Source organism: Aspergillus mulundensis (assembly GCF_003369625.1).
Source record: "Aspergillus mulundensis strain DSM 5745 chromosome Unknown scaffold_1, whole genome shotgun sequence".
Taxonomy (NCBI): Eukaryota; Fungi; Ascomycota; class Eurotiomycetes; order Eurotiales; family Aspergillaceae; genus Aspergillus; species Aspergillus mulundensis.
Window position 1 is genome coordinate 41,632 of NW_020797889.1, and position 21,226 is coordinate 62,857.

At 53.3% G+C, this 21,226-nt stretch overlaps 5 protein-coding genes across 5 annotated transcripts; 3 read left to right on the top strand and 2 right to left on the bottom strand.

Moving 5' to 3' along the window:
- Positions 1-2,439: 2,439 nt before the first annotated feature.
- On the bottom strand, positions 2,440-3,498 carry DSM5745_01570 (putative extracellular protein; the record flags this gene model as incomplete). The annotated part of the gene is made up of 1 exon (XM_026743586.1): positions 2,440-3,498. The coding sequence occupies one exon, from the start codon at positions 3,496-3,498 to the stop codon at positions 2,440-2,442; it is 1,059 nt and encodes a 352-aa protein (XP_026606749.1).
- Positions 3,499-4,914: 1,416 nt separating this feature from the next.
- DSM5745_01571 (UV-endonuclease UVE-1) lies at positions 4,915-9,266 on the top strand (the record flags this gene model as incomplete). Its single annotated transcript, XM_026743587.1, has 4 exons — positions 4,915-5,154; positions 5,208-6,741; positions 7,061-7,088; positions 7,142-9,266. 4 exons carry the CDS (start codon positions 4,915-4,917, stop codon positions 9,264-9,266), a joined length of 3,927 nt encoding a protein of 1,308 aa, XP_026606750.1.
- Positions 9,267-10,094: 828 nt separating this feature from the next.
- On the top strand, positions 10,095-13,314 carry DSM5745_01572 (phosphatidate phosphatase App1 family protein; the record flags this gene model as incomplete). The annotated part of the gene is made up of 2 exons (XM_026743588.1): positions 10,095-10,140; positions 10,388-13,314. 2 exons carry the CDS (start codon positions 10,095-10,097, stop codon positions 13,312-13,314), a joined length of 2,973 nt encoding a protein of 990 aa, XP_026606751.1.
- Positions 13,315-14,220: 906 nt separating this feature from the next.
- Positions 14,221-16,162, bottom strand: DSM5745_01573 (cytochrome P450; the record flags this gene model as incomplete). The annotated part of the gene is made up of 4 exons (XM_026743589.1): positions 14,221-14,564; positions 14,683-14,993; positions 15,050-15,180; positions 15,251-16,162. The coding sequence occupies 4 exons, from the start codon at positions 16,160-16,162 to the stop codon at positions 14,221-14,223; spliced, it is 1,698 nt and encodes a 565-aa protein (XP_026606752.1).
- Positions 16,163-17,383: 1,221 nt separating this feature from the next.
- Positions 17,384-20,813, top strand: DSM5745_01574 (bifunctional cytochrome P450/NADPH--P450 reductase; the record flags this gene model as incomplete). The annotated part of the gene is made up of 3 exons (XM_026743590.1): positions 17,384-19,786; positions 19,841-20,043; positions 20,099-20,813. The coding sequence occupies 3 exons, from the start codon at positions 17,384-17,386 to the stop codon at positions 20,811-20,813; spliced, it is 3,321 nt and encodes a 1,106-aa protein (XP_026606753.1).
- Positions 20,814-21,226: the final 413 nt, after the last annotated feature.

Here is a 21,226-nt window from a genome sequence, read left to right on the forward strand (position 1 = left end):
CTCTTCGGGCGCTTCCAATTCTCCCTGCGACTCCTCTGCTGGTAAGGTAGGGAGCTCTTCGGGCGCTTCCAACTCTTCAGGCGCTTCCAATTCTCCCTGCGACTCCTCTGCTGGTAGGGTAGGGAACTCTTCGGGCGCTTCCAACTCTTCAGGCGCTTCTAATTCTCCCTGCGACTCCTCTGCTGGTAAGGTAGGGAACTCTTCGGGCGCTTCCAATTCTCCCTGCGGCTCTTCCAATGGGAGGGTAGGCAACTCGTCCAATCCGCCCAACGGATCTGCTGCAGGGAAGGGAGCGGGAGGCGCCACATCCTGTGCTCCCAATACTTCCTGCAGTTCTTCCGCGGAGTACACGGCATTCTTCGCTTTCCCCTGCTGCCCTGCTGCATGTCCCTGTTGCCCTCCGGCCTGAAAACCAGGCTGCTGAAATCCAGGTTGCGGAAAACCAGGCTGCGGAAAACCAGGCTGTTGCAAACCAGGCTGCGGAAAACCAGGCTGCTGAAAACCAGGCTGCTGAAAACCAGGCTGCTGAAAACCAGGCTGCGGCAAACCAGGCTTAGGAAAACCAGGCTGCGGAGAACCAGGCTGTTGCAAACCAGGCTGCGGAAAACTAGGCTGTTGCAAACCAGGCTGCTGAAAACCAGGCTGCGGAGAACCAGGCTGCGGAAAACCAGGCTGCGGAGAACCAGGCTGCTGAAAACCAGGCTGCGTAAAATCAGGCTGCTGAAAACCAGGCTGCGCACTTGCACGCGGCGTATCCTCATCGTCGTCCGAAGGCAATTCTCTCCGGCCTAGGGAAAGTCCCGGGCGAGTGTGTTCAACATGCTGTGAGCCCGCCGCTTCTTCATCCTCTTCAGTAAAATTATTCGCCACCTGGTCCAGCGCGTCCGACAATGCCTTCGCACTACGGAAACTATCCTTGGTCCAACATCTCTCAAGGATGTCACCCAGCCACAAACCCCGCGTTTTCGGGAGCATATTCCTCTTCGGCCAATGCAGTTCCCCAGCGCCCATCGCGAGGTTCTTGAACTCATAAAAGTCCGATTTTTCACCCGTTATAACCTCCCACATGACTATGCCCAATTGCCCAATATCCGTCTGTACGGTGTTATCATCGTCGTTGACGGTTTCCATGTCGGTGCCCAAAGGAAAGAGAAGGGAGCTGGCGAAATCGGAGTACTTGACAGTGGCATGGATATCGAGCAGGAAGTTACGCTGGGCGATGTCGACGACGAGAACGCATCTCCCATGGATTTCCATGAGCCCGCGAGCCATGTGGCGGAACCAGAGCAGCATGCCCCCTTTCGATGCCGGTGCTTCCTTTTTCCGATACATGAGGAGGTTGCCGTTGATCATCTCCTTGAGAGCAAGCGAGTTTTGGCTGTAATTGATCATTGGGACGACCGATACGCATCCCTTAAGCCGCTGGTAAACTTTTATTTCGTGTAAAAGGGACTTGAGATTCTCTAGCACGTAGTCGGGCTGGTCTTGCCGCCGTCGGAGAGGCATCTTGTACACAGCGTTGTCTCCTCCACGAATCACGAGGCCTGTGCTCCCTCTGCCTACGATCAAATGCTGGGGCCACTCATCCACATACTTGATGCCCTTAAGGATTGCATAGGGGTCTTCTTCCGCCATTGTGTCAAGGATAGCGTTGTAAAACCAAAGATGTCTGAATAGAGATAAAATAGCTCCTGAGTTCCAGAAGATCAGAGAATCAAGCCTGACGAAGAGGAGGAAGTGGGTGAAGTCAGGCGGCGCACTTTGCTCAGTGTCCTCCGACGGACAGACTTGCACCTTCCCAAATCAGTCTGCCATCTTCATCTCGGACATGGTTTCAATCCACCAAGCGCAGCCTGTAATGTTAGTCTTTCTGAGGCGTCTTTCTTACTCGAACGATTGACAGGACCTTCGTTTCTCGGGCATTGTAACTTTGCGCCAGATACTGAATCAATGGAACAACCGATACCGTGCGAGGTCGAGTCTTTGTACGTATCAGCAGCAAGGGCTGCCCGCGCTTGACAAAGTACCGGTAATCCTGCGGGGAGGAGTCAACAAAGAGATAGATCCATAGGCATGCATTATAGAGGCATTGAGAGAAGCACCCCAAGGCTGAGTAACATCATCCAAAAATGAGGCAAGGAAACAAGTATATTAGGTAATATCTAACCAGCTAATCCATAAAGAAAACAAGGAACAACAAAGAAGAGAGAAAATGAGCGTGATACCCAAGCAGTAAAGAAAAGTAAATGCCGTTGAAGACAGGAAGAAAGTCATGTGAGGTTCAGTTGATAAAGCCTGGAAGCGTTAAGGCATGAAAGGAAAGTACATGCTGTAGTCCAATCAAAGAAGATCCGATTCCCACCAAGTAAGAGCCAAGTCGCGTGACGCCGAGACTCCAAGCCCTAATTCCAGTTTCGTTTCAATTTGCTCATACTCGGCCTACTGCATGGGGTCGTTCTTGATGGCGCCGCTAGTGCAGATAGTTCCCGCTGCCACGTTGCCCATGGGTACGGGTGAGCCCTGGTCGCAGAGCGACCAGCTGCCGCCGTCCTCAGAGCAGATGATAGTGCCGGGGACGCAGGGGGTGTCTTCGGCGTCATCGGGGAGCTGAGGGCTCTCGGTTGGAGCTACCTCACCGGATGTGGCGACGGGGGAGGATTCGGGGGATGACACTGGATCAGGTGAAGGAGATGACGAAGCAGCGGCGGAAGAAGTCAGCGGCGCGTCGGTGAGCGGAGTAGAGCTGGAGCTGGAGCTAGAGGAGGCCGCAGTGGCAGACGTGCCGGAGCTGGAGACGCCGCTGTTGGGAGACATGGAGGTGCCCAGGAAAGGAGCGGTGCCGGAACAAGTGTAACCGGTGCCAGTGAGGCTTCCTTCAACAGAAGGCCCGGGTAGAGGGAAGTTGACCTCCTGGCCTTCGATTGTAGTGCACTGGCCGGGGCCGTTGACGTTGGCAATGAAAATTGGTGGGAGGCTGCTGAACGCGTCCCTCTTGGAGACGGCGATGAGTCCTTCCTTGCGAGCGGGGCTCTCAACCGTCACCTGGGCGCAGTTCATGTACATCTCGCGGTTGCCGATCTTGTTGAACCAGGTCCAGGCCAGAAGAGCCTCGCCAGAGGGGGCGTCGGTGGGAATAGTGAACTCGTAGCTTTGCGTGATGGGGCAGCCGCCAAGCATGGAGTGGATGACTTGAAATGTTGCGCCGTTGTCGTAGGAGAGCGAGATCTGGCATGAACCTCCGCCGTGGGTGGCGCTGCCGGCGAGCTCGAGGTTGTACGTTTGACCGGGGCTGTAGGTGGCGACGGAGGTGAAGGGGTCATTTTGGTAGCCCTTGCAGGGGAAGTCTGAGCCGGAAGTGGACAGAGGGTTCGTGTATGAGTAATCTTTCACGGCGTTTGCTGCGTTCAGAGGGCTGCGGATCGGGTAGGGGTTGGACATTTGGATGTGCCCGTAGGCGGATGAGGCCAGAAGGGCTGCGGTAAGGAAAAATTTCTGCATATTGATGGCGATTGGATTCAAATGAGTGTTGTGCTTTTCGAAGAATTGGCAGCACCAGGCTGTGAAATCGAAGCAAGTTTGTAAGTGTCTGGAGAGGTCAAGTTAGAGGTGTGGGTTGGCTCCAAGGGGTCTTTATACTTCTGATATAACACTGGTACGTACCTGATCGTGATCAAAGAAGAGCAGCCCTAGAAAGAGTGACAATGGTCAATGGTCTCAATACAAAGAAGAGTTCTGTAACACAACTTGTATAGCCTGAATCCCAGAGAGGAGGAAAAGAGGATGCCAATGCTGCAGGACCATGGATGTAGACAGGATCCTCTTAAATAAATGCTCGTCGGCCATTGGTATGAGAAACTTTCTCAAACAAGGACGCTGAATGCCATGGCGTGTCCATCTGGACAACGGGTTGTCAGGCCTGACCATCACGCGAGGAATGTTAAGGTTGGCGTAAACAATGGACATAGTACAAAGAAGGCCGTCACATGGTGGGATAATAAAGAGATGCTCAACTGAGGAAGAGCTTGGTTATGACACTACAGCTCACAAGACTGTTTCAAAACCTTTCAATGATGGATTGCTCTTTGTTGAAAGCTGCTCAGTGAGGTCAGTCTCATACAATGAACGTGCGCCGAGGTTTCAGAACCGCCATTGTCAAAGACAATACAATAGAATAGAGTTTGATGCCGCTGATGTAATTGGAATTTGCATGAGAGAGGCTGGATTCTGGAATGATATTGCCAGAGGAAACACTGCTCTAAGTCTATACAGAAGGCTGGCTAGTGACATAGGTAAGGCTGAATGAATGACTTCGGCCTCGCTAGAAAACCCGCCACGCTAAGCTTCTCGCGTCTTCGCGGCGTTCGCGCCCGCGCCTCAAGCCTCTTCGTAACCCAACCAACGCAGGGGCAAGGCTTGTTCGAACCGCGCCAACCTCCGCATCGCTCATTTTTATTTCTTTGCGTCATCTCGCTTCTCCATCTTCGATCTCCGATCTCGATCTTTACCCATTCCCACTCAATGCGCACCATGGTGCACCGGGGTCATCGCGTCTCTGACTCTCCTGCTTGAACTATTACTATCTTTCTATCCTCATCTGCCTCTCTATCGGGCTGAATGTTCATACGCCGTCTCCCCCAGGAGAGGTTTGTCCAGCATGCCGTCCGTTTCCCCAGCGCCGTGGAATCCGGCCCAGCCCGGTTTTGCCACACCTCTCAAACGCTTCGGTCATGGATGACGGTGGCGATCCCGATCGCCGCTGTAAGCAAGCCGGATCTCACCTCTCACTGTCGTGCTTATAGCGTGGCAGCTCCTTTGTCACATTCCTCACTAAGCCGATCTGTTTCAAAGCTTACGACGACAATTACAACCCCTTCGGCCCGATTCACAGCTCGGTCGCTGAGCTCATCCCACGCAATGGCAGCAACCCCCGCACCGAACACACCAGTGAAAACGGAGGATGAACAGCTTGGGGATTCTCTAGAAGCTGGCAACTCGGGTGACACGCGTAATGGAAAGATTGTAGCCGCGCCAATCGATCCCGAGTCGGACGAGGATGTGCCGGTTGAGGCCGAAGAGCTTCAGGAAGCTCTTGCACGGCCGCCGCCCGTCAACAGCAGCTACCTCCCCCTTCCCTGGAAAGGTAGACTGGGTTATGTGGGTAACACTTTGGGACAGTACGAACTTCATCTAATCGCTGTACTTCCTAGGCCTGCCTGAATACCTATCTTCGTTACTCAAACCCACCCGTTTTCTGCTCCCGCACTTGCCGCATAGCTTCAATTCTCGAGAACCGACATCCGCTTGCAGACCCCTCACAACCGCCTCATGCCACAAAAAACCGACCGGACCAGTCACAACCGCCTGATGTCGCGAGAGGCCAAGCGTACGTGGAGGCTTTGGGGTTAGCGAATGCTCGTGACCTGCTGAAGCTGATACGTTGGAACGACCGGTATGGAATCAAATTCATGCGCCTCAGCAGTGAGATGTTTCCGTTTGCAAGTCACAAAGAATACGGTTATAAGCTAGCACCCTTTGCCTCCGAGGTGCTGGGCGAGGTTGGACGTCTCGTGGCAAAGCTTGGCCATAGGGTGAGCGTGCATCCAGGCCAGTTCACTCAGATAGGGTCTCCTAGAAAGGAAGTCTTGGAGAATTCGATCAGGGACTTAGAGTACCACTCGGAGTTGTTGCAGCTGCTTAAATTGCCTCCGCAGCAAGACCGTGACGCAGTGATGATCCTCCACATGGGCGGTGTCTTTGGCGATAAGGAGGCGACCCTGGATCGGTTCCGCGAAAACTACCAGAAACTTTCGCAGGACATCAAAAATCGCCTGGTGTTAGAGAACGACGATGTGAGCTGGTCAGTGCATGATCTGCTCCCTATATGCGAGGAGTTGAATATACCGCTGGTTTTGGACTACCATCATCACAACATCATCTTCGATTCCTCTCAGGTTCGTGAAGGGACTTTGGATATCATGGGTCTCTATGACAGGATCAAGGCTACGTGGGCAAGAAAGAATATCACACAGAAAATGCACTACTCTGAGCCTACGTCTGCCGCCATCACCAATCGTCAGCGTCGGAAGCACAGTGACCGCGTCCGGGTTCTCCCTCCCTGTGATCCTGCCATGGACCTGATGATTGAAGCCAAAGATAAGGAGCAGGCCGTTTTTGAGTTGATGAGGACGTATAAGCTTCCGGGACATGAGCTCTTCAACGATATTCTGCCTTATGTCCGCACCGACGAGAATAAGCCGTTCAAGGCGCCGCGGAAGTCGAAGAAGAAGAACGGCGATTTCGTCGACCTCGAAGCCCAGGTGCCGCCTCCCAAGACTGTGCCTGAAGAAGAAGTCGGTATGGGCGGTCCTGAGCGCAGGGTCTATTGGCCGCCGGGAATGGAAGAATGGCTCAGGCCGAAGAAGATCGTACGGACCAAAGCGCTCAAAACTCCCAAGTCGTCCAAGAAGGCTCCACCGCCCGAGGCAGATGTCGACGTTGATGCTGCTCCCGCTACGCCCAGCACCCCTACAAAGTCTGCCAAAGCCGCTGAACGGCCATCAACTACGAAGAAGCGAGTTAGCAGAAAGCGCAAAGCCTCGCCTGATCCATCTACCCCATCAGCGTCTGATGTTGAACCTTCTGATGATGCTAAGCCGGCCAAATCGCGGGCTAAAACTGATGGAGTTCGTCGGAGTCGACGAACGACCACGGTTAACTATGCGGAAGACAGCGAATCTGCTGGTTAATACGGCCTCACCTTCGACTTAGATAGTGTACTATTCTGTTTAAGTTCTCGAAGAACCAATCTGATTCGCACTTCTCTCTCAGTTTTTCCTTGCCCGCCTCTCAGTTTTTCCTTACCTGTGAGTCAATATTGATGTTTTGGCCCCTTCTTTGTTTAGAAAGTTTGACCCTGGCCGCTCCTTCCTCATTCTTCACTTTCGACCAAGGCCCATCTTCTCTCGCATCTTCTGTCGTTTCTTTTCACTCTCCCAACTTTACGACAATTTCAGATTTCGCTCGTTTCCTATCATTCTTATCTGAAATCGTCGCATCTTAGCCCTCTATTTACATCATCTTATCAATTTGTAAGTGAAAAGCGTCCGTCCATGGTCCAGTTTTGATACTAACACAAGTTTAGTCGCCCCTCCCTCGACTCAACCGTCTCGAATTTCACGAGCGCCATGGCGCCAGCCAGCTGCGACATCCTCGGGGTCGACTATGAGAAAGAGTATCTGCAAAAAATGGACCAGGTCACCACCAAAATGGCCGGGGCCTTGGGCTTCAAGGACACTGCCGGACTCTGGGACCTGTATTTTAATGACAGCTCCACTCGAGCCATCCTAGATGCTTGGCTCGACGTACGGGATAACAAGTTTGGAAGGCCACAACTCAAGCCTTCCTACATGACCTTGCGCCCGGCTGTGGTCAATAAGGCGTTCGACCATGCCGTTCACTCCATAATAGCCGGCCCGCAACAACCAGCTATCGGATTCGGCACCAACGGCATTGACGAGAAGTCGCTCGCACCCCTCACTTGCCTCTGGTTCTCGGTGCAACTGATCAAAGCGAAGCCGGATCTCTTCTCTCGAACCCGGATCGACGGTTTAACGTTCCACCCGGACCCATACGACATGACGCATGCCTATAAATTGCTATCATGGATCTACCGGAAGAAGAAGGGAAGCAAAATTCCCATCCGGAAACCCCATGCTGTTGCGGCCGAGTCACCGGTCTACTTCCTTGACGCCATCCGTGAAGCCACTACAGTGGGACCGGATCGCTCGGTTGAAGACTTATTTGGAATGACCTCACTCGAAGCAAGTCGAGCCGCAGAGAATGCGGTAGCAGTGGCTAGCGCTGATCGTGACGACGATGCTGTCAAGACTCCTAAGCTCAATGTGTTCGAAGAGATTGTGAACGCGGTCTACAGCGGACAATCGGGAAGGAATGTTGACGCCCCACGCCCCTGTCTACCTATCGATCGCTTGAATCTCTTGAAGCATCTCATGGAAATGGATCGGTTCAAGGATGATTGCATCTCATGCGAGGATATTTCTTCTGAGTTGATTCCAACTACTACTATGAGTGGGAGACTTGACCCTGTTTCATCAGAGTCAGTCTCAAATACCGCTCCAATTTCCCTGGCATTGGACCTCCTCCTGAAAGGTCTAAAAGGTTCGACCACCATCGGCCCAGGCATTCCCGCTTGTCAAATATCTACGATTGAGCTCGTCAATCCAGAACGAATCCAAGCAATTCACGACAAGCGTTATGCCCAGCTGATTCCGGATCTGCAACCCGCCATAGTCAGGCTTGGTGACGGAAGCCACGCGCATAGGTGCGCCACCCTGCGCCTCTGCCTACTAGCATTTTCCACAAGACTCGACCAGTTTGTGTCACGCATCAACGCCGAACACGACCTAGTCGACAAGCTTCGTGACTACGCAAAGAAAGAGGACCGAGGCTTTGCGTTATTCTACGCTAGCACCACGCTAGACCCGGCCGTGCCTATGCCCTCGATCCCTTCCCTGCAAGCATCCTATCTTGCGATGGATGCCCCGAAGCTGAGATATTTATTCAAAATTTTGCACGACGAAGGTGCTTTTGAGACGACATCCACACGCCGCCCCCGTTTCATGGTCATTGCCAATTGGCAACCGGTACTGTGGATGACGGAGATGTTCCTCAACTCACTTTCGATACCATTCGTCACTGTATGGTTCTCGCCATCCATGACGACAAAGGAACGCAGAGAGGCTATCAAACCTTTCGCGTCATCAAAGAGCCGCTGTCAAATCCTTCTTACGAATTTCAACGTCAAGCTCGAAGCGCTCAACCTTCACAAAATCTGCTCGCGGATGATTATCATGGAGCCACCGCCAGACCTGCAAAGAGTATTCGAAGCCATCGGCAGTATTCATCGCGTCGGCCAGAAAGAACGCCAGCGGGTCTGGCTTCTTTTCCAAAACCGCACGTTCAATCGCCGGATGGAGGCTCTTAGCACGCGCAATGCACTGCCTTGGATAGCTGAGCAGATGGAGAAAAGCAAGGCCATGACCGAAAAGGTCAACAAGAAATCTGCGGAATTGGAACTTTCGCGTGTGCTTGGAAGGTCCCGCCGGTTCTCGGAATTTGCGGACTGGAATGTTTTAGAGCATTGTGATTGTCAATCAAGTGATTTTAAATCACCAACCTTAACTCATCAAAAGCGCCCAGCATCTTTTCCGCGGCGGCAGTCTGTAAAAAGGGGGAAGTTATTGTGAAGAAAGTTATAATTACAAATTACATGTACCTACTTTAGATAACAATCCATTAGTTTATAGCTAATTGTTAATCAAGTGATTTCAAATCACCAACCTTGACTCATCAAAAGCGCCCAGCATCCTTTCCACAGCGGCAGTTTGTAAAAAGGGAGAAATTATTGCAAAGACGGGTATAACTACAAATTAAATGTACCTACTTTAGATAATAATAGTTTATAGAGCATTGTGATTGTCAATCAAGTGATTTTAAATTACCAACCTTGACTTATTAAAAGCGCCTAGCATCTTTTCCACAGCAATGGTTTGTAAAGAGGGAGAAGTTATCACGAAAACAGTTATAACTACCAATTACATGTACCTACTTTAGATATAATAGTTTATGGCGCTGCATGGCAGCAGGCATTATCGAAATGCCCACCTTCATGTTTTAGCTAGTTCATTATTCTACTTTTACAATGAAAACTTACCTGTCAATGCTTTTTCTGTCTTTCCTACGAAGCGCGTAGTCTCCCCTCTACCGTAGACTCGGGCAAAGAAAGTGCCTAGTCGTGAGACAGTTGGTGAGTGACGGCGTTACTACACAGCATTTATTTAGATTTGAAATCAGCTGTGGTCAAAATATTAGTCGGCAAGTCAAAAAGTGCTTTTCCGAAAAGCCGAGGAAATTATGTAAGATACGGAGTAGCGCTTTGTCATTAGCTCTAGGTTCAAATGTGATTGTGTTGTGGTCCAATCTGGTGAGTGATGAAATACGGTACTATGGGCTTCGTAGAATCGCCAGGAGGATGATCCGAAACGTCACCGATCTGATCTCAGTTCTTCCCCACAATGATTCTAGCAACAACCCAACGCGAGCAATCCAATACCCCCAGCTGTATTGATTGTGCTCTCTATTCGCCCTATTACAGCGATAGAGTCCACTGCCCGTGCCTAGCATCCGCGCCTAAGTAGGACTTGTTGAAGCGCATCCTCGGTTCGTCGCCGTCTCAGCCGCTGTTGCCTTGAGTTCGACTCCGGCGCAAACAAGCACCAACTTGGAGCTACACTAACCAACCCCTGAAAAGCTAGATTACTCGAGTAGAGCGCCCTGACTTACCGAATCTATTCTTTCGAGTCTATAGCTTCCCCGAATCTGGCTCCGAAACCCTTCCTCCGTCGCTGGCGCCCGCCGCCTAACTCCGTGAAGTGGCCAGTGCCGCACCAGCCCTTCCCTCACCCTCGTCGCTTCCCAAGCCAGAAACCAAAAGGCAAACTCTCCCAGCTTCTCCGTCTTATCTTCGGACCCCACGCCGGCCTCCGCGCACATCTCCGTCTTTGGAACTTCCGACACGAGACCATCCCTGCGGTTCGACACCGGGCGCAGGCGAAAGTATACCGAGCGCTTCTTCGACACCAGGCGAGACTTGAGAAGCGGACAAGGGTGGGAAAACTAGGTCTTACAGAGCTCTTTCGAGGGAAACGGCGGCGCCGAGGGGTGAGCGGCCTTGTCGGGGGCCTGCTGGTGCCGTTTGAGAAGGCAGCGCACGCGGCGGGGAAAGCGGAAGCCCCTCGAGGTGGGAAGCGAGCTGTCTCAATGTCTGATTACGGATCGTCTTCGTCTTCGACATGGAGTAGCGGCTATGGATACAATAATGGGCGGGAGCGGGGAGCGCGGCGGAAGAAGGTCTTTGAGTACTTGAAAGCCGCGAACGAGCTGCGGCAGTCGTATGCGGCGTCGTGGACGGCTCAGCGGAATGCGACGCGAGATCTGGGTGATGAGTATATGAATACGCCTGGTGCGTTTCCTGATGTTGAGATTGCGAGGTCGGGTGATGAGGAGATGGTTATCTTTCCGAGCTATGCGAGGCGGTTGGATCAGGATCGAATCGCGGCGCAGAAGATGCGCAGGCGGGAGTCGTTCGACTCGCTTGATGAATACCGGGGGTATGATGGGACGAGGGAACGCGAAGAGGAGTGGGATCGGTTTGAGGACGAGGATGCTGTCGTTGCGGTCGACGTTCGGGGCTGGGTATATGCGCCTTATCGTGGGCCGATGACGAGGAAGCAGCGGCTGGTCGTTGCTTTGGCTCGACGGTTGAGTGGTGTACCTGCGCCTGTGAACAGTGAGACTGGTCTCGATGGGACTCAGGATGATGATCGCATACCGCGTGTTACAGAAAAGAGGGAGGAGGAGATTGTTGATTCGGAGGCCCAATTCATCATAAAGAGTGCCGACAAGCGGAATGAGATGGACTTGAAGGCCGCTTCAGAAGGGCTAGAAGAAGAGACCGTCCGACTGCCACAGCGGACTCCAACGACCTCATCGGCTCAGTCTTCCTCCACGCAACTGACCAAGGATGAACTTTCCGTCGCCAACGGTCACCTCGTGGAGCGGATAAAACCTTTCTTGTCGAACCCCATGGCTGGGATGGCGGTGACCGTCTTCTTTTTCAACGAAGAAAACAGCCAGTCGAGGAATATAATGACTAACGATTCAGGCCATTTCTCCATCCGAGCGTCGCTTTCCTTCGTTCCTACTCATGTTCGCGTCCTCGCATCCGAGGACCTCTCTGCCGTGAAGAACGTCGAGATCATCGAACCTACCGGTGTCAGTTTGATCAGTGATATCGACGACACAGTAAAGCATTCTGCCATTGCGAATGGAGCGAAGGAGATGTGCCGGAATATCTTCGCCCGCGAGCTGTCCGACCTGACTATCGAGGGTGTCACGGATTGGTATAATGCACTGGTCAAAGCAGGTGTACAGATACATTACGTCTCCAACTCCCCGTGGCAGCTGTACCCACTGTTGGATCGCTTCTTCAAAATGGTTGGACTCCCGCCTGGATCGTTTCATCTGAAGCAGTACAGCGGCCTATTCCAAGGCATTTTTGAACCTACGTTGGAGCGGAAGAAGGGGAATCTCGAGCAGATCCTACAAGACTTCCCTGACCGGAAGTTTATTCTCGTTGGCGACAGTGGAGAGTCCGATCTGGAAGTGTATACTGATCTGGTAATGACCAACCCGGGTAGGATAATCGGCGTATTCATTCGCGATGTGACTACGCCCGAGCGGACGACATTCTTTGAGAAGTCCGTCAACCACCTAGAGAACACACCAAATCGTCCCAGCAGCATTCCTGAGCTGGCTGACCACTCCGATTCGGCACCCAACCGACCTACACTACCACCACGGCCGCCGCGTACATCCTCAGCCCCTGCTGTGGAGGCTAATTCCGCAGTAACAGGGGACTTGATTGACCTTTCCGAGGAACCCGAAAAGCCCGTCAACACACGAACGCCGCCTAGTGTGCCTTCGAAGCCTTCTTCTCTCCGCTCAGTTACAAACACCGCCGATTTGCCGCCAAGGGAAGCCATTAAGCGGAAGCCTGTGCCCCCATTGCCAAGGCGCAGCGCAGGAAACCTGCAAACTTCTGGTGAAACTGGACCTCCGCGCCGCCCATCCCTGGGAGATGTGAGTGACTCTAGCGTAAATCGAGGCCGCCCACCAACCCACAACCGGATTGCTGGGTTGCAGGAATTTGGCGGCGATGGTGCGGGAATATCGAAACCAGCACCGCCTCCTCCACCCCCTCGTCGGACCAACACCGGCGCTTCACAAATGAGCATGAGCTCGAATCGTCCGATTTCTGAACGACAACCACGCTTCTCTGGTTCCACCCCATCGTCACGATCTTCTTCACCAGGCCGTCCTTCCGCATTTCCCGGCGGGCCCGGTACTCTCCGATCTCCTGCCTCAAATATTTCCCTCGGCCGAAGCAGTACCAGCAATCCTGACTCTCCAACCCCGTCACGAACCTCTTCGATGAACTCGGCAGCCCCACCCAGAGCGCCTTTACCAAACAAACGGGAGGAACTTTGGCGAAGGCGATGGGAAAGAGCTAGCGGGATTCTAGCCGATAAAGGCGTTGTTCTGGGAAGTTGGCGCGTTGGTAAGGATGTACAAGATGTCAGTCTCTGGCTTGTGAAAGAAGCGATGAAGGAGCCTTCTATGTCTGAAAAGGTGGAGGAGGCCTTGCAGGAGAGGGAAAGTAGGCGAGACTCATGATGCTACTTTTACTCTGTAAAGTTTGTACGGTTATGTTAGGCTAGAGGTCTATAGAAGTATCCTGCAGCTTATATACTTATGAACCATGATCAAGGCGCAGTAGATAATATCATGTGTAGTCCCTCCGGATTCTGTCGCATACCTACCTAATCTCATCCGCGCTTCCGGTGTGATTTCCAATCGTCGACCGCCCCTACTTGCTCTAGCCGTACTCCATACATAACCCACCTTCCTCCACCCCGCCAGACTCATTTTCCTACCTGTCTGATCTAAGGGTTAATACTGATTTCTCGGTTATCGTGATATCCCTACCCTAGCAACGCAATAGCTGCTCTGCTATATACATGCATACCCATGTGGACGCTACGTATACTATACGCATACTTAGAGAGCCGACAGCGCATCCCATGTACGTCTGCGCAGTGAGCACACGGACCCTCGTCAACGTATATGCTGCTGCAGAGAAGAAATCAAGCGCGTGTGGTTATACGAGCATTGACGGCTTGACGTTGACCTGCTGCGTAACGTATGCAGATACAGGGACAGGGGTACGCATAGAAAGAACGGGGGTTATTACGTATAGCATAAGAGGCCTGCTATGAGCTAGGTACCTAGCCCGGGGTAGAGATCAGAGTGACCTCAGATATAAGTGTAAGGCGAGTATGGTAAGTAGAGGTAAAGGCAGGGATCAAATCACGGCATCACAGTATCCATGTTTCGGAAGCATGGTATGGTACCGGCATAGGGTATTTCCAAGTTGCTACCATGAACTCTGCCTAATTATCCTTATCCTGATCCAGTCCAGTTCAACCTAACTTAACTAGACTGCCCGGGTGATATCAAACCTGCACTTGCACGTGCCTTTTCGAAAAAGCCATCTCCAACCTCCCAAAATAAATAACAAAGTTATCCTTCGCATGCGCCAGGAACCTGCTTCCGTCTTCGCCCGGCGCAAAATCCACGTCGAACTCCATGATCAGTTGCGCGAGGGTTACGCGCAGGTTCATTAGCGCCAGGGGGCGGCCGATGCAGTTGAAGTGGCCTGGGAGCAGTGTTATTGTTAGAATGGAAGTGGGTGTTGGATGAGTATGGGGTGTAGAGTAGAGGGGAGGGAGGAAAAGGGGAGGGAGACGGAGACGGAGACGGACCAAGACTAAACGGCGCAAAGGCGCCCTTGTGCCGGATGAGCTCGGGCTTGGTGGACCAGCGCTCGGGGATGAATTCGTGCGGTTGGGCGTAGGCTAGTTCGGCTGGATGGAATGTATATCAGCTCGGCTCAGCTCAGCTCGGGGGACTAGATCCCCATTCCAATCCCAATCCCAAGGAAAGGACTGAATTAAAATAGAAAAAGGGGTGAGGAGGACGTACACCGCGCAATCGTATACAGCGGACACCAGACGTGCATATTCCCCGGGATATGGACTCCATCGACGAAAATGCCCTCGGGTGGTGTCTTGCGCTGCAATGAGGATGGGACAACGGGGTGGAGACGGAGCGCTTCGTTGATGACGCCGTTGAGGTGCTCGAGATGGGCGATTTTCGAGTGCAGGAATTCGGTTTTGCTCGGGTTGTCGTTCTCGGCGTAGATGGGCTCCAGCTCGGCGCGGAGCTTGGTGATGTGCTCGGGGTGCCGGACGAGCTCGTAGAAGATTGTTGAGAGGGTGGCGGCTGTGGTGTCGCTGGAGTCGAAGTTAGAGGTAGTTTTGGAGGGGGTAAGGGATAGGGCGTCTAGTACCTTCCAGCGATGACGATCAAGCGTGCGTCTCCGTATAGCATGTTCTTCTCATCAGGCGTGAGATTGGTTACGTCCCGTCCTTTCAGCGGAGCGAGCAAGGACGAGCTGACGTCTGGGATTACGGGGTCATTCTAGATACCGCACATTCGTCAGTACGCCGCTATAACCGTGAGTCCGTGTCGAAAAGGATAGGGTACACACCTTCGACCTCTCCAACAACCTCTCCCCACAAAAGTCCAAACACTTCCAAAAATCCCCCATAATCCCCGGAATCGCCGCAATCAGGATAAACGCCCAAGCCGGCAGATTCAGACCAACAGCATCCGCCGACGCTGTCAGCAGCCTCATCGCCCAATGGTCCTCCCCCCGCTCAAGACTCTCAAACCCCTGCCCAAACGACAAATCCCCCATCACATCGAACGAGTACAGATTAAACCACTTGGTCACATCGACGGCCTCGCCCTTCTCAGCCATCTCCTCGATCCGCTCGAGCAGTTTACGTCGGTACTTCCGGATCCGCAGCTCGTAGCCGCGGAGGAGGCGGTCGCTGAATGCGCCGCTCCAGACGCGGCGGCGGAGATGGTGCGCTTCGGGGTCGCGCAGGAGCTGGAGTGCTGTGGCAGGGTAGGAGACGTCGTACATGGGTCCCTTTGTGCAGCGGGTGTGGGTGCCGTAGACTATTTCTAGGGCGTCTGGGTGCGCGATTGAGAGGTCGGATGCTCCGATGCGGACGATTGGGCCGTATCTTTTGTGCCAATTTAGGAGGGTGGTGTGCATGTTGTTGTTGGTTAGTTGGGTGGGTGTCCATAGTGACGAGAGTCGGGCCGGGAGAGGGCCGGGGAATTTGTTCAAGGGGTGGAATAGCAGACGGTAGAGGAGGGTGCTCGTGTAGATGCCGGCGAGGTAGGAAGATAGGAGTTTGAGGACGAGGGGGAGGGCGGTTGTCCAGGGGGTTGATTGAGTGCGTGAGAGGAGGAGTGTTGCTGCGGGGATGGCCGTGAGGAGGAGCTTGAGGTAGAAGAGGCCGTAAAGGTGGTGCTCGCCCTGCTTGAAGTAGACAATGTGTGAGAAGACCCCGGCCAGCGCGGAGGCTGCGAGTGTGGAGAGGGCCATATTGACTGCCGTCCACAGTCCCTGAATGCAACCTGAGGATGTCGGGGATCTATATACCCTCTACACCTCAGCAAGCCCCGCCTTCAGTAATGAGAATGCTAAGACTCGCGCGCAATCAGTCCGCATACGTGTAATATAAAAATTTGGACGACAACAACCCCGCAGCCTCTTTGGCAGGCGCACCCGCACGGACACTCTAGACGACGCTAATGCGGAATTGATTAACCCAAGACCGCCGGCTGAGATAGTCCAAGCATGCTAGCGCATGAGATAATGCTGGCTAATGCAGTTGTAAGAAAGGACCGGCTCATCGTAGGCTGAGAATTACAAATGCTCCTTGCGTGGTGGGGAGGCAGCACGTGTTACACTGCATCAAGGCCAATCCATGCCTTAATCACGGCTTACTCCCGTCTTGACTGCTTATCTATTGGGAGACGTTGGTCCTTTAGTTTCTTTGCACTCCCGGGGGTAGAATGCTATGGTATTCTTAGCCTCCGACTGGTTACTATGGCCTGATCTTATTTCAGTTTGAGGACTGGGCGGCTTACCATAGTCTGATGTGAGGATGTGTCAACCTTGAGTCCAGTTTGAGGAGACTGTCGACCCTAGGGGTTGATTAGCTGCTATCATGAACAGGATGAGTGGAAGAAGTGTATATAAGCCTTGGGGGCCATGGAGTATGCTCCAACCGATCTGCGGCCCGCCGCAAGGGGAACCGACCTTGACATCTACCCCACGACAACTTGCCATATCCATTTGGATACAAGTAGCTCCTCATTGGGGATGAATCCAGCAGTGTGTGGAATTGAAGCATTCATGTCGATGCCTATGTTTGGGAATCCGAGAAGAAATGCTGAAGGAATGTATGGCCGCTTCTTGGCGTTTGCTGCGAGGCAATGCAGCAAGCTGACTCAGCGTCACGTGCTCCAGGGGGTTGCAGTGGAATGAACCGAGGCAGTTTCAGGCTGGAGATCGAGTTATGCAGTTCAATCTTGCACAGTCCATCAAACCATCAAAGGGTTGAGCCCCATCAGCTCCGTGTCCACTCGGCGTGGCCGACAGCAAATCGGGAAGCCGACATTATTCTAGGGCTGACGTTGCATCGCTCAAGCCGAGGTTGATTCTTCCACCTCATGGTTCCATGCATTGAAGTAATGCACACCTTTATATACTGAACAACCCCTTCCCCCTCCCACTGGCGATTTATCCAACATCAACACAATGGCCGAAGAAAACACGGTCGAAATCCCAGAGCCCTCTGGGCTGCCATTCCTTGGCAACATCGGCACAATCGACCAGGAATTCCCCCTGGGTTCGATGGTCAGTCTAGCAGAGCAACACGGCGAGATCTATCGACTACGATTCCCCGGGCGCACCGTTGTCATAGTTTCCACTCATGCCCTGGTCGACGAGACCTGCGACGAGAAACGGTTCAAGAAGTCGGTCAATTCGGCCCTGGCCCATGTTCGGGACGGCGTCCACGATGGGCTTTTCACGGCGAAGATGGGCGAAGAGAACTGGGGGATTGCGCATAGGGTCCTGATGCCGGCCTTCGGGCCTCTCTCTATCCGCGGCATGTACGACGAAATGCACGACATTGCTAGCCAGCTCGCGCTCAAGTGGGCGCGATACGGTCCTGATAGTCCTATCATGGTCACTGACGACTTCACCCGTCTGACGCTCGATACCCTGGCCCTGTGCTCGATGGGATACAGGTTCAACAGCTACTATTCTCCCGAGTTGCATCCGTTTGTCGAAGCCATGGGGGATTTCCTCACGGAAGCCGGAGAGAAGCCGCGACGGCCGCCGCTGCCCGCCATGTTCTTCCGCGGGCGCGATGAAAAGTTTGCGAATGATATCGCTGTGCTGCGAGATACGGCGCAGGGGGTGCTGCAGGCGCGTAAGGAAGGGAAGAGCCACGATCGCAATGATCTTCTAGCGGCTATGCTGCGTGGCGTGGATTCGCAGACAGGGAAGAAAATGACTGACGAGAGTATCATGGACAATTTGATTACGTTCCTGATTGCAGGCCACGAAACGACCTCTGGTCTTCTGTCATTTGTCTTCTACCAACTGCTGACGCATCCCAAAACATACCGCAAGGCCCAACAAGAAGTTGATGAGGTTGTCGGACAGGGAGTCATTGAAGTGTCTCACTTGTCTAAGCTGCCGTACATCAATGCTGTTCTTCGCGAAACCCTGCGCCTCAATGCAACAATCCCCCTGTTTACGGTCGAGGCTTTTGAGGACACCCTTCTTGCCGGCAAATTTCCCGTCAAGGCGGGTGAGACCATTGTCAATCTCCTCGCCAAATCGCATCTGGACCCTGAGATATACGGGGACGACGCGACCGAGTTCAAGCCAGAGCGCATGTCCGACGAGCTCTTTAACGCACGTCAAAAACAGTATCCCAACTCATGGAAACCATTCGGAAACGGTATGCGCGCTTGCATTGGACGACCGTTTGCCTGGCAGGAAGCACTCTTGGTCATGGCCATGCTTCTCCAGAACTTCGACTTTTCATTTGCCGACGCAGAATATGATCTGAAGTTTAAGCAGACATTGACTATCAAGCCGAAAGACCTGTATATGAAAGCAACTTTGCGTCACGGCCTCACCCCAACGACCCTCGAGCGTCGACTGGCCGGACTTGCTGCTGAAACCACGACGCAGACCAAGACGGTCAACGCCGATTCTGCGGACACTTCGTCAGCTACCGGTGCTCAAATGACTATCCTCTATGGTTCGAACAGCGGAACATGCGAGACGTTGGCGCGGAGAATCGCCGCTGATGCGCCATCCAAGGGATTCCATGTAACGCGATTCGATGGTCTTGACAGTGGCCGTGCCGCGCTTCCGACAGATCATCCTGTCGTGATTGTGACCTCTTCATATGAAGGCCAGCCTCCTGATAATGCAAAACAGTTTGTTTCCTGGCTGGAGGACCTCGACAAGCAGGATGAACCATCACCGCTCAAGGATGTACCCTTTGCTGTATTCGGATGCGGCAACAAGGAATGGGCCCAGACATTCCACCGCATCCCCAAGCTGGTTGATAACCTACTAAACAAACTTGGGGGCACTCGTATCACCGACCTGGGCCTCGCGGATGTCTCCACCGACGAGCTCTTCTCTACTTTCGAGGCTTGGGCCGACGATGTGCTCTGGCCTCGTGTTGTTGAGCAGTTTGGCGCAGAAGGCAGAAAGTCACAAGACCAGAACGAGTCCCCTGACCGAAAGGCGTCTGCGGCTCCGGCTCCAGGTGTCGAGGTGACAGTGTCCAACTCACGGACCCAAGCCCTGCGTCAAGACGTGGGCCAAGCCATGGTCGTAGAAACCCGACTACTCACCGCGGAGGAGGAGAAAGAGCGGCGCAAGAAACACCTGGAGATTCGTCTTCCAGAGGGCGTAACTTACACCGCAGGCGATTACCTGGCCGTGCTGCCCATCAACCCCGCCGAGACCGTCCGCCGCGCAATGCGGCAGTTCAAGCTGCCCTGGGATGCGCAGATCAGTATTGCGTCCTCGGGACCAACGACAACTGCTCTTCCGACCGATGGACCTGTCGCGGCAAACGAAATCCTCAGTACTTATGTGGAACTGGCCCAGCCTGCCACGAGAAAGGTAAGTCGCGACGAACTTTATTCTCTCTCTCCATTCATTGGCTAATGTTTCTAGGACCTGCGAGTTATGGCCGATGCAGCTACAGACCCAAACACACAGAAGACGCTCAGAACATACGCCAACGAGACAGAAACATACAAAGCCGAGATCCTCGCAGAAAGCGTTTCAGTCCTCGACATCCTAGAACGCCATCCCGACATCGACCTCCCACTGGGCTCCTTCCTCCTTATGCTCCCATCCATGCGCATGCGCCAATAGTACGTTTACACTCGCCTTACCTGTATCCCTAAACATCCTTCTGACAGAAAACAGCTCCATCTCCTCCTCCCCCCTCTCAACCCCCACAACCGCCACAATCACAATCTCCGTCCTCGACGCCCCCTCCCGCTCTCGCTCCAACGGCCGCTACCTCGGCGTCGCAACCTCCTACCTCGACTCCCTAAGCGCGGGCGACCACCTCCAAGTCAGCATCCGCAAGAATCCCTCATCTGGATTCCGCCTCCCAACCAACCCCACAAACACACCCATGATCTGCATCGCCGCAGGCTCAGGCATCGCGCCCTTCCGCGCATTCCTGCAGGAGCGCGCACACCTACAAGAGAAAGGCACGAAGCTCGCGCCCGCCCTGCTCTTCTTCGGATGTCGCGCCCCCGGCGTCGATGATCTGTACCGCGAGCAGTTGGACGAGTGGGCTGGACGCGGTGTTGTGGACGTACGATGGGCGTTTAGCCGGAAGGCTGAGGAGAGTAACGGATGTGCGCATGTCGATGACCGGATCTGGGCGGATCGGGAGGATGTTAGGGGGTTGTGGAGCGATGGTGCGCGCGTGTATGTTTGTGGGTCTGGGGCTGTGGCGAGGTCTGTGAGGGGCGCGATGGTGAGGATCATCAGGGAGGATATTGAGAAGAAGGCGGATGTAGGGGTTGGGGACGGTGCTGATGGGGAGACAGCGGACAGTGAGAAGAGGGCGGAGAAGTGGTTTGATGAGCAGAGGAATGTGCGGTATGTGATGGAGGTTTTTGATTAGATGGGCTGGGCTTTTGGATACGGTTTGTATTCTAGATTGTCTTTTTTGGTTGAAAGATAGAACGTCCCCTTTTGTATATTTCATGGAGTACCTTTGAATAAACGAGGTCCGTCTAATTTCCACGCAGCGATACTGTAGCAAAGAACTGGACATGTCCAGATACCTGCTTTGTGCCCATCAATAAGAAGGTTCAGCTACGCGCAAGCCTAATCACCAGTCTTGGGATCCTAGCATTCCCTCGGCCATGCATATCAAGTAGGTATATATAGGTAGTTACGGCCGCTGGCTTTCAGTATGAGCCGTCCTTACGATCCCATCTCATATCCTACCTAACCGAGTTGTCCAACAAGAATCAAATCCAGAGGCACTGTAAAGCAATGCCATGCGATGGATGCTACGGAACACAGTCTATA